The following is a 17835-nucleotide window of genomic DNA, read 5'->3' as shown; positions in this document are numbered from 1 at the left end:
GTGGGTGGGTGGGTGGGTGGGTGGGTGGGTGGGTGGGTGGGTGGGTGGGTGGGTGGGTGGGTGGGTGAGTGGGTGGGTGGGTGGGTGGGTGGGTGGGTGGGTGAGTGGGTGGGTGGGTGGGTGAGTGAGCGGGTGGGTGGGTGAGTGAGCGGGTGGGTGGGTGGGTGAGTGAGCGGGTGGGTGGGTGGGTGAGTGAGCGGGTGGCTGGGCGAGTAAGTGAGTGAGTTGAGTGAATGGCAAAGCACTCACACCAGAGACCAAGAGGGTGGTTAAATAGTGTGTCTCTTTATTCGCAGCTCACTGAGACTGTTCCAGGGCTGCCACTGTCACAGGGAAGGGCTCACCCACGGGATCCTCTCTGCCCAGGTGTGGTCACTCTGCAGGTCAAAGAGGAGGTGGTCGTTCTTCTTACGCGGGCTGCTCCTTTACCGTGAAGGACACAATGGGAAGCAGAGAAATGGCCACGAGTGCATCGGAGATGTGGGAGGACAAGGGGCAGCGATGGCACTGGCTGCTCCTCCACAGAGCTGGGTGCCGGGAGCAGAGAAACACACAGAAGGAGCAGGTGCAGGTGAGTCAGACAGAGCTGGGATGGAAGCCTGGCTGCTTCAAACTTCAGCAGCCCCTGCAAGCCCCTCAGACTCTTCGTCTCAGTTAGTGTTAGCCAACCACTGGCAGGGTGTTGAGCAAAGACTGGGTGCAGCTGTCAAGGCAACTTTCTGAGGGAAACTGAGGCACAAAGGCATCAAGCAACTCCCCGTGGTGGGTCTGGCCTGGAGCCCAGCATCTGCACCCAAAACTTGGCTTCCCCTCTGCAGTCGGCATAGTGGACACAAGTGATGCCCTCCTGGTAAGGTTGCTTTGAATCAGATAAGAAGCCCTGACAAAGTGTGTGTGCCGAGGCTGGCACACAGTAAGTGCTTGGCAAATGCACATTACATTTCTGTGGTCCTCAGTTAAGCTTGTTGGGGGTCAGCTCTGCCTGAATCACTCCTTCATCCCCTCACCCCCAGCACCCTGACAGCCAACACAGTCTTTCCCTCCCAGCAGGGGTGCAGTGACCTTCCAGAGCCCCAGAAACACCTGAGGGGCTGTTAGGACCACTAGCACCAAATGCAGGCCAAGAGGGCACGTGACCCGAGCCATGGCCTATTCAGCGGCAGGGCCAAAACCTATGCTCCCCTGCCCCACTCCAGTGCCCTGTGAGCTTATGGTTCAAAATGGGGTCAGCAGACCAGCTGTGGCCTTCCCTGCAAGCATCAGGAAGACAGAGCACCAGGTCCCACCATGGGCTAACCCCAGATTTCAGTGATCCCCGGGCCTGTGCACAGGTGAGCAGCACTGGTCTGTGACACCACAGTGAAAAGAGTCAGAGGCCCATCGGAACTTGACTTTACATCCCTTAAGAATGGTGTGGGAGCCTGGGGCACCTGCCTCCTCTCCAACTTGCACCAGCCCCAAGTGCAGGCCCTATCACTAGGGAAAGGATAAACCTGACGACCAAGCACCCACGCCAGAGCACTGTCCCTGCCCAGCACAGCCATCTTCTCTGCCCAGTCCTCACCTGCCAGCTCTCCCACCTGCTGCTCTCAGCAGTCCGAGAAGGAATTTCTGCAGTGAGGCTCCTGAGAAGACTCATTGGTGAGACGGCTTAAGCTGTAGGGCACAGAGGGGAGGGGCTGGGCAGAGCGGAGATTGCAAGTTGACCGGGCCCACCCAGGGAACACACCCAGACCACGGCCCAGATGGGGTGGGGCAGGCAGCCTGGGCCATCAGCCTATCTAGACCTCGGAGCAGAGTCATGCAGAGAGGCACTCAGCCCAGGGGAGCTCCAGGCTTGGCCAGACCTGGGCTTGAGCTGATTGAAGCTAGGGGAAACCATGGGAAGCAAGGCCAGCAGCCACCCCACCCCACCAGTCCCCAGGTAGAAGTACAAATCAACTTGTCCCAGCAGCTTACCTTTGTCTCACCTGCTCTATTCGTTCACGCATGACATCATTTCTCACCTCACTTGGCACTTGGAAGATACGGGTATGGCTGCAAAACACCATTCAGACCCTGGGATTTTTGAGTTTCTTTTTCAACATCGTGAAACTGCTAGGGTTGCAATCATGTGAATGCTTAGTTTCGACCCCATTGCCATGAACTTTTGAGCTGGTCCTTGATGCTTCTAGTATCAGGAACTCAAAGGGTTCTTTTTACTAACCAAGTACTCCTGCGCCATCAGATAAGCTTGGGAGCTTGCAAATAGTTCTGAGGGATGCCAAGGAAAACAGACAAGTGCCTTTACTAGAATTAGATAGCAGGCCAGTGGTCTTGGAAGACATGGAATCCACCCCTTCTGAATTTCCCTCCAACCTCATTATCAGCTCTTGATGATCAGTGTTAGGCCATATTCACTGTGGTTTAAAGATACTTCCAGAAAATTCTGTCACAAAGACTCTGCAAGCACCTCATTGCTACTATTGTTTTTCTCTCACCCTGATGCTTTGCCCTCCTCTCAACAGTCCCCTTCCATTCCTTCCCAACTCCACGCTGAGTCCTCCCTTCACAAACCCTCCAGTCTAGTGAAATCAGCCTGTCCGCTGCCCCCACCCCCGTGCCTGTTGAACCCGCCTTGTCGGGACAGCACCGTGTTGTAGGTGTGCGCTTTGTAGCTGTGGATGTGAAGACAGAACCAACGCTGACTGAGTACTCAAGGGCAGGTGGAAGTAGGTGTGCTCACACATAGTGCTCACACAAGCCAGAGCTGGGTCAGCGCCTCAGAGAGAGGGGGGACAGATGAGGCGGTTCCAGAGCAAAGAGATTACCCCCAGCAGAGGGTGGAAGGGGGAGGCCCCTGAGAAAATGGGGCTACAGCACAGGGCCCTGGAGGCCAGACCAAATTAACTCAGTTACCAAGACTCTTGCACCTGTGGGAGGCCCACCCCACTCCTGTTTACCTAAGCCCTGCCAAGTTCATCAATCAGTCCATGCAAATGTCCCTCTGGAAACCTTCTCTGAGTACCTGGCCTCCACCTAGGACTGGTGGGACCCAGTTCCCCCACACTGTGTTCTTGCAGGTATTCCTCAGGCCTTCTCATTCTTTAACATTCACACACATTATCCATCCCTTTCATTTCTTTGAGACTAAGACTCTAATTATTTTTTCTCTCTCTTTTCCAGAGAGCCTAGCAAACATCCGGCAGATATCAACAAATGGGTATCCACTGATGCTTCATAAGGGCTGTGTGTTCCCTGACTACACACTTAGTGATGCTAACAGGTGGGTTGTAGGGGGAACCTACAGGGTTTAGTGGTTTAAAATCTCCATAGAGATCCAGAGTAGAAACATTATACATAGATGATTGAATGCGATTCCTGTAGCATGTCTTTAAAGCTTTAACCTAGCTGTGTCCCACAGCTGGGATTTCAAAACATGGTAGAAGATGGTGTTCGTATTAGCCAAACCAAAGAGCTGCCACATGGAGAGCCCCCTGGTGCAGCCACCCGCAAGGCTGGGGCTGGCTGACAGTCACCATGTAGGGTTCTAGAGACTGTTGGAAGGTTTTCCATCCAAAGAAAACCTTTCCCAGGGATTTCGGAGCTTCCCCTCCTCTTACATAATCACTGAGTAGTTGAATCCCCATCTAAAATGCTAATGCCACTAGAAGGGGTAAGCACCTGAAAATTGAATGTCCTGAAGCAAAAATAAATTTCTTGAGAAATATATCCCCTTGAAGAAGAGAGAGCAAATCTGACGATGGGAGTATGAGAAAGAAGAGCCTGCAGTATGAGAGCGAGCTCCTTCACAGTTTAATCCCACTGTTCTACTGGGAAAAAGAGCCCCCAAGTGAGCCCAAATCCCAGCAAGGAAATAGGGACACTTAGGCTAAGGGAATGAGCCAGCGCCCAAGCCCAGCTCCCTGGGCCTGGCGTGAGCAACTTCAGCACCAGTGTGGGGACGGTGGGTGCTCGGCAGGCCCCCTTGGGAGGCTGGCAAATTATGAGGCTCCCAGAAAGTGGAGCACATAATTCTAGCCTCAGCCCTGAGGCACCTCCTCTCCCCTCAGCTGCAGATGAGGGCTTTGGCTTCTGCATTTTAAGAGCTTATTTTCTTTAAGCTCTTTAAAGTGCAGTCACTTCTGAACAAATCAACTGCAAAAATAACAGAAGTCTGAAATTTATTCCGAAGCATTTCGGAAACGGTGAGTAATCTCAGTTTTCCAACCCCTCAAGTCATTTACATTTTTAGGAATGAGCTGGGCTTTCAAGATAGCCAACATATTCAAGATATTCCCTTAAGATCCGAAGGGATCTTAAGGCTGCAAATTTTCTCAGCAAAAGGCTGTTCTCTCGAGAATAATGGCTGTGGGTCTGTGTTGGCCAGAGAGCTGAGGAGGCAGGCTTGGGGCCTTCTCTGCTTCTCCCCGCCCCCCCCACAACTTGGCTCAAAGCAAATGAGATTTGTTTTACCTCCACCTTATGAACTGGATCCTTGTTCTTTCTTCCAGGACATCTTGACTCTGGTTTGCTAACAAATCAGTCTTTGAGGGATTGTGCTTCACCTAGGAAATTTCAGCAGAGTCCCCGTAATTACTGCCCAACAAGAACTCCATGGCTCAGGCGGAGCCCAGCGCCTCCCACTTGCCCAAGATCCTTTGCAGTAGGACTTCCCACCTTCCCCCTCCCTCTCCCCCCCCCCCAGGAGGATTGTTTCAAACTCTCCATTACTGGTCTCCATATTTCTGGTCACCTGGACATTTTCGCCATGGTTGGGAGGGAAGTTGTTGGACATCTTCTGCTTTATGTCCTGGGAAGCCTCTTCTTCAGTCTGAAAGGAAAGTCAATTCCTTCTGAAAATGTCACTCGGTATCTGACCCCCAGTTCTTTCTCTTTTTCCCTTTTTTCCTCTCCATCACAACACATATGCCACATATCCACACATACAAGCTCTGTATCTCATGGTTCCTGCAATAAACTCGCCTACCGCTATCTTCCCATGGGATTCCAGGGACCCCACTGGTGCCTTGGCCTTATCCCAGGGTATTCTGGAGCCACCCTGTAGCTGGGGCAACATATCTGAAACTTGGCATGTTTAAGAAGCAGGGCAGGACTAGTAGTGATTCCAACACATCTCTCATAAAGACGCTAGCCGAAGCATCTTCTGAATCAGACACAGCTCTAGGCGGGGTGTTTGGCAATGAACTTGAGTTTCCCACTCTAAGGAGAGGGAAGTCCCAATTCCTGCACCTGCTGAGGTCAGCTCTCTAAAATTTTTGGTGCCCTGAAAAATAAAGGAATTTTACTCACTTTTTTCAACCAGTGCTGTACTACAGACACAGCCTCACTTTCCACAACTTCAATGTCCTGCAACAAATTGATAAGTTGATGCCCTCACAACACCCAGATACCCAGTACCCCCTTCCATTCTTATCCAAAGCCATGAGTTGTAAGATCCTCTCTCTAGAAGTGCAGCAGGGGGCTCAGAAGGAAGAAGGTACATGAGGAAATTCTACGTAGCTACCACCAGCTTCACTTACTGAACTGGTTTTTGGTGGGAAGGGGAACCCAACACCATTCCGGGCAAGAATGTACGCAATCCATGTTGTAATGATCATCTTTGGACTTCTGCCAGGCCTTCTTCTTGGCTCCCTCCTTCCATTGAAGCGGCCTAAGAACTCCTCTGGAACAAGGGAGGTGCCCACCTGATTGGCTGCCCAATGATGATGTCACAATGACCTGTTTTATTCTCCTGGATGAGAGTGGAGATGAAAAAGAGAGACCGAAAAGCAATCTACTCTAATGTTGCCAAAGCTCAGAAGTGGGGAGAAAAGGGGAGGGGAGGTAAGGATAAGACATAGCCAAGATAAGCCTGAGGAAGACATAAGAGGGAAATCAGCAAATCATAGATGGAGATTGGGAGGTGAGGGCTTATACCTGGTCACCTGGTCTTGACAATGCTAAAGCAGAAAGAGATTTTATGAATCCAAAAAATGAATTTCTAACAGTGACCTGGGCCTCTAGATATACATTCAAACAATGCCACCAACATTTTTTATTCCTATTCTCTTTTTTTTATATTTTATTTATTTATCTTTAGAAGGGAAGGGAAGGAGAAAGGAGAGAAATATCAATGTATGGTTGCTTCTCATGTGTCTCCTGCTGGGAACTGGCCTGCAACTCAGGCATGTGCCTTGACTGGGAATCGAACCGCAATCCTGTGCTTCGCAGGCCCACGCTCAATCCACTGAGCTACACCAGCCAAGGCTTTTATTCCTATTCTTATACATCGGTGTGGAGAGAGCTCATCTGCCCCCCAAAAAACCAAAGATGGGGGAGCAAAATTCTCAAAAAGACATTTTCTTTATTTATGTCTGTTTTGTTTACACAAGTGATTCAAACAATAAGAGATACAGGGAAAAAACAATATATCATTTCTTATGTAAAATATATTTCCTGATTATTTCAAATCACCCATGGAGGGCTGCCTGAGTGGATGGACACTAAAGTGGAAGTGAAAAGTGTATTGTGTTGTAACTTCAGATTGTTTTTTAGAGGAAAACGGATAGAGGCTCAGATAGCTGTTATTTCCACCTAGAACCTTCACCAGGAAATTGAAGGAAGTTTAGAACATCCTACGGGACACCAAGTATATGTTCAGCTGCTCTCAAAAGTAGTTGTAGCCTGACCCCAAGACTGTCATCAAGGTTTCAGAAACCCGAGCTATAGTCCTGTCTCTGCCATTAACTTGTTCTGTGACCTTAGACTAGTGATAGGTTTAAGACTAATGATTAGTTGCTGTGGTCCTCCTTTCTTTGCCTTCAGAATGAAAAGAATAGAATAATGTTGCTTGTTCTTTTCTAGCTCTAATATTCTATAGATGTTCTCATTTTAATTCTTCAAAGAATATTGAAAACCTTTATCTCACTCTCCCCAATTTCCACTGTTTTCTTCACTCCCAACAAATCACCTCAATTCTACATCTATATTGGTCAGAACGTGCTAGGCTATGGTGAGGCAACAAACAAGTTCTCAAATTAAAAAGGTTTATTTCTCATCCTCAAAAACTCGAAAGCATGTTGAATAATTCTTCAGGGAGGTATGCTCCATGCAGTGACTTAGAGATCCAGGAAGAGTTTCACTTTGCAGCTCCACTGTCTCAGGGTGTGATTGTCCATAATTCTCAAAAAGGGGAAGAGGAGACATGGAAGAGTCAAGTCAGGTCTTCAGTTTTAGCCCAAAGTCATCGTCTTAAAGCTTTTTGGCCAACTAATAATCATATGACTTCAGCCCAACTGCAAGGGAGACTAGTAATTGCAAAGTAAAACATGAAATTACTTGCCAACGCCTGTTTCTGCCACCATCTTATAATTAGGTTTTCATGCTTATCAATATAATTTTATTTTTTAATATTTAAGACATAGATGAGATTCAAAAATTAAAACTACATAAAAATATGTGCTTGGGGGACTTCCAGCCAAGATGGAGGCATAGGTGGAAACACTGTGCCCCCTCCCATAAATAAATTTAAAGACAGCTAAGTTTTAGAAACAAAAACAGTGAAAATTGAACTGTACAAAAATCCGACAACAACAAACCACTCAGCCAGACCAGTAAGAGGGGCAGAGTCAGTGGTGGAGTGGGGTCAGGCTGAAAAGACCATTCAGACCCACAGACCCAGGAGTGGAGGCAGAGGCAGAGGCAGTTGGTAGATCCCAGGCATGGGGTGGCGACGGGCGAACCCAGTGAGGGCGTAGGGTGGCTGGCTGACTGTGGTCATACATTTGCACGCAGATAAACCAAGCAAAGGAGCAAACAGTGAGACAGACCGCTCAGGCTACAGCCCCAGCAGGAATTAGAGCCGGAAAGCACCAACTGGAAAGACTTTCCTGGGGGCGAGGGGCCAGGAGATGCTATGTGGCTCAGAGAGTTCATTGGAGAGACCCACAGAGTCCTGGAGAGTACAGGGGCCCACACACCCGGGAACCAGCAACAGAGGGGCCCAAATTTGCCTGTGGGAAGCCACAGAGGGGACAGAAATCTGAGAGAGAGCAAAACAGAGCAAAGCGCCATTTTTTTCCCTCTCTGACCCCACCCCCACATACAGCGTCACAACCCAGCAACTGGGTCACCCAACCCTGGTGAACACCTAAGGCTCTGCCCCTCATACAGAACAGGTGTGAACAGACCAAACATTATGACTCAAGAACTCAAAGCCCCAGAGCCTATAATTCTAAGTGACCAAGAAATAGCCAGCCTTTCAGATGCACAGTTCAAAATACTGGTGATCAGGATGCTCACAGAATTGGTTCATTTTAGCCACAAATTAGAGGAACATATGAAGGCTAAACTGATTGAAATGAAGGGAGATGTCCAGGAAACCAATAGTGATGGAAAGGAAACTGGGACTCAAATCAATGGAATGGACCAGAAGGAAGAAAGAAACATCCAACCAGAAAGGAATGAAGAAACAAGAATTCAAAAAAAATGAGGAGAGGCTTAGGAACCTCCAGGACATCTTTAAATGTTCCAACATCTGAATTATAGGGGTACCAGAAGGGGAAAAGAAACAGCCATGAGTGGAAAACTTATTTGAACAAATAATAAAGGAGAACTTCCCCAGTCTGGCAAAGGAAATAGACTTCCAGGAAATCCAGGAAGCTCAGAGAGTGCCAAAGAAGTTGGACCCAAGAAGGAACACACCAAGGCACAGCAGAATTACATTAGCCAAGACTAAAATGAAGGAGAGAATCCTAGAAGCAGCAAGAGATAAGAGGACAGTCACCTACAAAGGAGTTCCCATCAGACTGTCAGCGGATTTCTCAAAAGAGACCTTACAGGCAAGAAGGGGCTGGAAAGAAGTATTCCAAGTCATGAAATCCAAAGACCTACAGCCAAGATTGCTCTACCCAGCAAAGCTTTCATTTAGAATGGAAGGGCAGATAAAGTGCTTCTCAGATAAGATCAAATTCAAGGAGTTCATCATCACCAAGCCCTTATTATATGAAATGTTAAAGGGACTTATCTAAGAAAAAGAAGATAAAAAATATGAACAGTGAAAGGACAGCAAACTCACAGTTATTAACAACCACACCTAAAACAAAAGCAAACTAAGAGGACAACTAGATTGGGAGCGGAACCATAGAAATGGAGATCACATGGAGGGTTAGCAACAGGGGAGTGGGAGGAGGAGAAGGGGGGAGAAGGTACAGAGAATAAGTAGCATAGATGGTAGGTAGAAAATAGGGGGGAGGGCAGGAATACTATGGGAAATACAGAATCTAAAGAACTTGTGACACATGGACATGAACAAAAGGGGGAATGGTGGGGGAGGGGTGTGCAGGGTGGAGGGGAGTGAAGGGGGGAATGGGACAACTGTAATGGCATAATCAATAAAATATATATTTTTAAAAAATATGTACTTGGGGAGTTCTATCTCCTCCCCTAGCTCTTCAACCCTGTTCTTACTTAAAAGTGAAGTTTTTATAAATGTCTAGGCTATACACCCTGTGTTTATGTATTCAAAATGAAACAGAGACATAAATCTATTCTCACTTTTCTATTACTGCACACATGTGTTTTATAAAATACATATAGTAAAATATGCAAATGCATGCACAGCTCAAATTTAAGTGAGCATACACACACACAAACATAAACATACGTATGTGTGTTTAACCGCAGCCCAGACCAAGATGCACAGCACTTCCAGGATCACAGCAGGCCCCCAGTCAGTACTCTCCACAAGGCAGCCAATGCTTCGACCTCAGTCACCATAGGTAAATGTTGCCTAATATTCCACTGCGTTGTGTAACACAAATTATTTATGAAACTTACTCCTGGGGGGCATTTGTGTTACCTCTATCTAGTTAGATGCTTTTTAAAATAATGCTACTATAAAACATTCTTATACCCATTTTTTGGTGCTTTATACCAATAAGCACTAAAATTTCTGAGTATATACACACCAAACAGTGGAATTTCTAAATCATAGGCTTTATATATAATTAGTATTAATATATACAGAGTATTTCAAGGTGGTTGTACTAACTACTGCCCAACTGCTATATCAACAATTGCTTCATATTCTTGTCAATACTTGGCTTTGTCATTCTTTTGAAGGTTAGCCAGGTGAGTGGAATTATAGTGGTAACCAGGAATAGTTTAATTTGTGTTTAATTAATTAATTAATGGCACTCAATATCTGAGTTATATGATAACTCAACTTTTGAGGAAATATCAAAACATTTTCTAAATTGCATCACCATTTTACATTCACACCATCAATGTATAAGTTCCAATTTCTCCACATCCTTGCCAACATAGTTATGTCATTCTGATTTTAGACATTTTAGTGAGAAAGAAGTGGCATCTCATTGTGTTTTTGATTTGCATCTCCCTAATTATTAATGATGCTGAGTATCTTTTCATATGCTTAAAGGCCATTTATGTGTATTCAAATCTTTTGCCATTTTATAATTGGATGACTTTCCTTTTAATTTTTGATTTGTTTAAATCAAAGTATATAGTATAAATCTTCTTATCAAAATTTTTCTGGCTATTCTAGGTCCTTTGAATTTCCATGTAAATTTTAGAATTAGCTTGCCAATTTCTAAAAAAAAATCCTGCTGGAATTTTTGATAGGCATTGTTTTGAAGCTATAGATCAATTTTATTTGTCTAATTTTTTGACATAATTGTTTATAATATTCCCATCAAACCTTTTTAATATCTGTAGGGTCAGTAGTGGTTTCCCCTCTTTCAATTCTGATTTTGGTAATTTGTGTCTTCTTTTTTTCTGCTCATCCTAGCTACATTATTTTTTAACATTTCAGAAACCACCTTTGTTCACATTGTTTTCTATTTCATTGATTTCTAATACAATTTTCATTTCTTTGTTTTTCTTTTTACTTGTTTTAGGGTTTCTTTTTTCCTAGTTTATTAAGATTAGCCACGTTTATGGAATTGTTTTCTTAATTTCTTTTTCTGATGATTTATTGTTTGTGTTTAAAAATACAACTAATTTTTGCTGAATTTTTAAATTAATTCTTACAGGTTTTTGTGGATAGTTGGAGATAGGATTTCCAGCACTATGCTGACTGTAAATGGTGAAAAGAGGAACTTTTGTCTTGTTCTTCATCTTAGAGGACAACCTTTCAGTCATTCACCATCCAGTATGATGTTTGCTGTGGGTTGTTTATACATTTCTTTTATTATGTTGAAGGAGTTTTCTTCCATTCTTAGTTTGCTGTGTGCTTTTTGTATTATGAAGGAGTGCTCAATTTTGTCAAATGCTTTTTCTGCATCAAATGAGATGACCAGGTGGGGTTTATTTTTGTTAATGTCTACTACACTGATTTTTACATGTTGTACAATCTTTGCATTCCAGAAATAAATCCCACTTGCCCATGGGGTATGATCTGTTCAGTATTTTGCTGATGTAAGTTTGCTATGCTTTGTTGTTATATTTCCTATATTGTAAAGATTTTGCATTAAAATTCATAAGGGATATTGGTCTCTAGTTTTCTTTTTTTGTAGTGTCTTTGGCTTTGGCATCACAATTATGCTGCCCTCATAGAATGAGTTCGAAAGTATTCCCTCCACTTCAGATTTTTGAAAGAATATTGGTATGAGTTCTTCTTTGTTTGATATAAATCACCAGCTACACCATCTGATCCTAAGCTTTTTTTGTTGGGAAATTCTTGATGATTGATTCAACCACCTTATTTGGTAGACATCTGCTCAGATTTTTTATTTCTTCACAGTTCAGTCTCGGGAGCTTGTGTGTCTCTAGAAATTTGTTCATTTTATTTAGACTATCTAATTTGTTGACATACAATTGTTTATAGAATTATCAAATCATCAAATCCTTTCTATTTTTCATAAAACTGTAGTATCCTTTTTTATTTCTGATTTTATTTATTTGAGAATTGTTTTACTTTTTCTTAGTCAATCCAGCAAAAAGTTTGCAGATTTTATTGATCTTTTCAAAGAACCAACTCTTGGTTTTATTGAATACTCTCTATTATTTTTATATTCTTTATTTTGTTTATCTTGGTCTAATCTTTATAATTTTTGCTAGTTTTGTATTTAGTTGGATATTCTGTTTTTAGTTTCTAAAAGTATAAATTTGGTTTGTTAATTTGACATTCTAATTATTTTTAACAGCAGTTATAAATTTTTCTATTAGCACTATTTTTTGCTGCATCACATAAGCTTTGGTGTGTTGTGTTTTTATTCTCATATGTGCCTTTTATTTTCTAATATCCCTTGTGATTTCTTCTTTGATCAATTGATTGTTTAAGAATGTGTTGTTTAAAAGACTCCAAATAGCCAAAGCAATATTGAGAAAAAGCGAAGTTGGAGGTATCATCATACCTGATATGAAGCTGTACTACAAGGTCATAGTAATCAAAACAGCCTGGTGCTGTCATAAAAACAGAAACATAAATTAATGGAATGCAATAGAGAGCCCAGAAATAAAATGACACCTATATGGTCAATTAATCTGTGACAAAGGAAATAATATACAATGGGGTAAAGAAAGTCTCTTCAATAAATGATGTTGAAAAAACTGGACAGGTACATGCCAAAAAAATGAAGCTGGAACAATTTCATACATCATATACAAAAATAAACTCAAAAGGGAGTAGACTTAAATGTAAGACCTGAGAACATAAAACAAAATATAGGAAATAAACTCTCTGAGATTGGTTTTGGCAATATTTGAGGGGACATATCTTCTGGGAGAAAGACAATAAAAGTAAGAATAAACAAATGGAATGCATCAAACTAAAAAGCAACCTACTGAATGGGAGTAAATATTTGCTAATGACACATCCAATAAGTGGTTAATATTCAAAATATACAAAAAATTTACACAGCTCAAAATAAAAAATCTGATTCAAAAATGGGCAGAGAACATGAATAGACAGTCTCCAAAGAGGATGTACAGATGTTCAACAGACATATGAAAGAATGTTCAACATCACTAATAACCAGGGGAATGCAAATCAAAACCATAAGACACCATCTCACACATTTAGAATCAGAACAGACAGCTTACACACAGTGAAATTGAAGCAGGAATCAAAAAACTGCCAACAAACAAATGCCCTGAACTGGATGGCTTCACAGGGGAATCTTACCAAACATTCTGAGAAGAATGAACACCTTCCCTTCTCAAGCTATTCCAAAAAACTCAAGAGGAAGAATGACCCCCAGGCTAGTTTTATGAGCCCAGCATTATCCTAATTCTAAAACCAGATAAAAACACTACAAAAAATAAACTATAGGCTCATATCCTTGATAAACACAGATGCTAAAATCCTCAAAAAAATATTAGCAAGTTGAATACAGCAATACATCAAAAGGATCATACACATGATCAAGGTAGAATTTATTCTGGGGATGCAAGGTTGGTACAATACTTGCAAATCAATAAACTCAATATACAATATATCAATAAACAAAATAAAGGATTAAAATCCATGATTATATCAATAGATACAGAAAAAACATTTGATAAAATCCAGCACCCATGTAATAAAGGCCACATATGACAAAGCCACTGCCACCACCATTGAGTCTTTACTCAGTGAGCAAAGACTACAAACATTCCCGTTGAAATGGGGAATAACGTGAGAATGTCCACCTTCACCTCTCTTAGTAAACTTAAGACTGGAGTTGAAAAGAAAGAAGTAAAACTGACATTGTTTGCAGATGACATGATACTGTACATAGAGAATCCTAAAGATTCCACCAAAAAAACTAGAACTGATAAGTGAATTCAGTAAAGTAGCAGGGTACAAAATTAATAACCAGAAATCAGTTGCATTTTAATATGCCAATAATGAACTATCTGAAATTAAGATCATAATCCCATTTACAATTGCTTAAAAAAGAATAAAATATCTAGGAATAAACTTAACCAGTAATGTAAAAGACCTATAGTCAGAAAATTATCGATATGTGACACTGAAGAAAGAAACTGAAAAAATTCAAATAAGTGGAAGCATACACCGTGCTCATGGATAGGAAGAATTAACACAATTAAAATGTCCATACTACCCAGAGCAATCTATAGATTCAATGCAATTCCTGACAAGATTCCAATAACATATTTTACAGAACTAGAACAAATATTCCAAAAATTTATATAAAATCATGAAATACCCGGGACAGCAACAGCAGTCTTGAGGAAGAAGAACAAAGTTTGAAGAATCATGTTGTCTAATATCAAACTATATTACAAGGCCGTAGTAATCAAAATAGCATGGCACTGGCATAAAAACAGATAGATTAATGGAACAGAATAGAGAAACCAGCAATAAACCCATGCCTTTAGAGTTAGTTAATATTTTACAAATGAGGCAAGCACATAAAATGGACTAAAGAGAGTTTATTCAATAAACACTTTTGGGAAAATTGGACAGATACATGCAGAAAAATGAAACTAGACCACCTTCTTACATCACAGACAAGAATAAATTCAAAATGGATTAAACACTTAAATGTTAGACTCAAAACCATAAAAATCCTAGAAGAAAACATAGGTAGTAAAATCTTGTGCATTGCTCATAGCAATACTTTTTTTAATATATCTTGGGAACAAAAGAAAAAATAAACAACTGGAACTACATCAAACTAAAAAGGTTTTGTATGGCAAAGCAAACCATTAACAAAATAAAAAGACAACTCACTGAGTGGGAGAACATATTCCTCAGTACATCTGATAAAGGGTTAATATCCAAAATTTGTAAAGAACTTATACAACTCAACACAAAAAAATCCTATTAAAAAATGAGCAAAGAACCTGAATAGACACTTCACCAAAGAGGGCATATAGGTGGCCAACAGACATATGGAAAGATGCTTGACATCACTAATCATCAGAGAAATGCAAATTAAAACTACAATGAGCTCTCACCTCACACCTGTCAAAATGGCTATCAATCAACAAACAAGTGCTGGCAAGGATGTGGAGAAAGGGAAGCCCCAGTGCACTGTTGGTGGGAATTCGGACTGGTACAACCACTGTGGGAAACAGTATAGAAAAAAATTAAAAATGAACTGCCTTGTGACCCAGAAATTCCACTTCTGGGAATTTATCTGAAGAAACCTGAAACACTAACTCGAAAGAATATATGCAACCCTGTGTTCAAAGGACCTAAAAAACATTATGCTAAGGAAAATAAGCAAGTCAGAGAAAGACAAATACCATATGATTTCCCTCATATGTGGAATCTAATGAACAAACTGAGCTAACAAACAAAATAGGGGCAGATTCGTGGATAGCAGGCTGACAGCTATGGCGGGTGGGAGTGGAGGAATCACACAAAAAAGAGAAAGGATTCATGGATACAGACAATAGTCTGGCAATTGCAGCAGGGAGGGGTAAAGGAGGTGGAAGTGGGTATATGAGAGATAAATAGTAATGAAAATACAATAAAAATAAACTATTAAAAATGAGTGAATTGCCCTGGCAGGTGTGGCTCAGTGGATTGAACACTGGCCTGCAAACTGAAAGGTTGTCAGTTTGATTCCCAGTCATGGCACATGCCTGGATTTCGGGCCAGGTCCCCAGCTGGGGGTGTGTCAGAGGCAACTGATCACTATATCTCACAGATCGATACTTCTCTCCCTCTCTTTCTCCCTCTCTTCCCCTCTCTCTAAAAGTAAGTAAATAAAATCTTTTAAAAAAGACAAGAAAAGAAAAATGGATGAATAATAAATAAACAAATGTTATACGTATGTAAAGTACAGCACAGGGTATACAGTCAATAATATTGTGATAACTATGTATGATATCACTGGAATACACCTCAATGAATACTAGATTTATTGAGGTGATCACTTCATAGGGTATATAAATGTCTAATTACTATGTTATACACCTAAAACTAACATAATACTGTTTGTCAACTGTAATTGAGAAATATTTTTAAAAGAATTCTTAATTTCCACGTATTTGTGGACTTTTCCATTTTTCTTCTGCTATTGATTATTATTTTCATTTCATTATCATCAGAAAAGATACTTTGTGCAATTTCAGTCAAACTGATTTGTGGCCGAACTTCTATCTGGTCTATTCTGGAGCATATTCCATGCATACTTGGAAAAAAATTCCATTCTCCTCCTGTTGGATGCAGTGTTCTCTGTACATCTGTTGTTCACATGATATATAGTATTGTTCAAGTTCTCTGCTTTTTACACTCCATCTGGGTAGTTACACAGACTTTCATATGTACCCACATGATTACCTTTTTCAAAACTCTTTATTTCTTCACATGGATTTTAACTACCATAAATTATCATTTTCTTTTAGTCTGAAGGAATTGATTTAATATTTCTTTTTAAATATATTTTATTGATTATACCATTACAGTTGTTCTATTCCCCCCTTCATTCCCTTCCACCCGCACACTCCTTCCCCCACCATTCTCCCCCCTTAGTTTATAACCACATGTCTCAAGTTCTTTAGATTCTATATTTCTCCCACTATTCTTGCCCTCCCCCTATCTATTTTCTACCTACCATCTATGCTATTTTCTGTGCCTTCTCCCCCCTTCTCCCCCTCCCACCCCCCTGTTTCTAACCCTCCATGTGTTCTTCATTTCTATGGTTCCACTCCTGATCTAGCTGTCCTCTTGGTTTGCTTTTGTTTTAGGTATGGTTATTAATAACTGTGAGTTTGCTGTCCTTTCACTGTTAATATTTTTCATCTTCTTTTTCTTATATAAGTCCCTTTAGCATTTCATATAATAAGGGCTTGGTGATGATGAACTCCTTGAATTTGGCCTTATCTGAGAAGCGCTTTATCTGTCCTTCCATTCTAAATGAAAGCTTTGCTGGATAGAGCAGTCTTGGATGTAGGTCTTTGGATTTCATGACTTGGAATACTTCTTTCCAGCTCCTTCTTGCCTATAGGGTCTCTTTTGAGAAATCCACTGACAGTCTGATGGGTACTCCTTTGTAGGTGACTGTCCCCTTATCTCTTGCTGCTTCTAGGATTCTCTCCTTCATTTTAGTCTTGGCTAATGTAATTCTGATGTGCCTTGGTGTGTTCCTCCTTGGATCCAACTTCTTTGGCACTCTCTGAGCTTCCTGGATTTCCTGGAAGTCTATTTCCTTTGCCAGACTGGGGAAGTTCTCCTTTATTATTTGTTCAAATAAGTTTTCCACTCGTGGCTGTTTCTTTTCCCCTTCTGGTACCCCTATAATCCGGATGTTGGAACGTTTAAAGATGTCCTGGAGGTTCCTAAGCCTCTCCTCATTTTTTTGAATTCTCATTTCTTCATTCCTTTCTGGTTGGATGTTCCTTTCTTCCTTCTGGTCCATTCCATTGATTTGAGTCCCAGTTTCCTTTCCATCACTATTGGTTTCCTGGACATCTCCCTTCATTTCAATTAGTTTAGCCTTCATATGTTCCTCTAATTTGTGACTATAATCAACCAGTTCTGTGAGCATCCTGATAAACGGTGTCTTGAATTGTGCTTCTGAGAGGCTGGCAATTTCTCGGTCACTGAGAGTTATCGGCTCTGGGACTTTGAGTTCTTCTTGCACCATCTTTTGGGCTGTTTGTGCCTGTTCCATAGCAGGATCGGAGCCCTAGGTGTTCACTAGAGCAGGGCAATGAAATCGCTGGGTTGTGACACTGTATGTGGGGGTGGGGCCAAAGAGGAACAATAGCATCCGTCTGCCGTCTGCCGTCTGCCGCCTGCCCCCTCGGCCCCCACAGGTGCCGCAGCTGCCGCAGCTGCCACCGTCACCAGGCCCACACGTTTCGTCCCACTGCACGCGAGTGTGCCACCACCATCAGCCCTCGCCCCCTGGGGCCTGTGTAGTCCGTCTA

At 42.0% G+C, this 17835-nt stretch overlaps 1 protein-coding gene across 1 annotated transcript; it reads right to left on the bottom strand.

The window, feature by feature from the left end:
* Positions 1-345: 345 nt before the first annotated feature.
* On the bottom strand, positions 346-5600 carry SPATA19 (spermatogenesis associated 19). The gene is made up of 7 exons (XM_037038302.1): positions 5523-5600; positions 5293-5349; positions 4722-4813; positions 4456-4548; positions 1960-2037; positions 1565-1656; positions 346-423 (listed from the first exon to the last, which is right to left on the bottom strand). The coding sequence occupies exons 1-6, from the start codon at positions 5598-5600 to the stop codon at positions 1590-1592; spliced, it is 465 nt and encodes a 154-aa protein (XP_036894197.1). The 3' UTR covers positions 346-423; positions 1565-1589.
* Between the last annotated feature and the right edge of the window lie 12235 nt (positions 5601-17835).

This window comes from Sturnira hondurensis, unplaced genomic scaffold (assembly GCF_014824575.4).
Source record: "Sturnira hondurensis isolate 20B ecotype Veracruz unplaced genomic scaffold, ASM1482457v3 Scaffold0024152, whole genome shotgun sequence".
Taxonomy (NCBI): domain Eukaryota; kingdom Metazoa; phylum Chordata; class Mammalia; order Chiroptera; family Phyllostomidae; genus Sturnira; species Sturnira hondurensis.
Note: the sequence above shows the minus strand (reverse complement) of the source record. Positions and strands in the feature narration are given on the sequence as shown.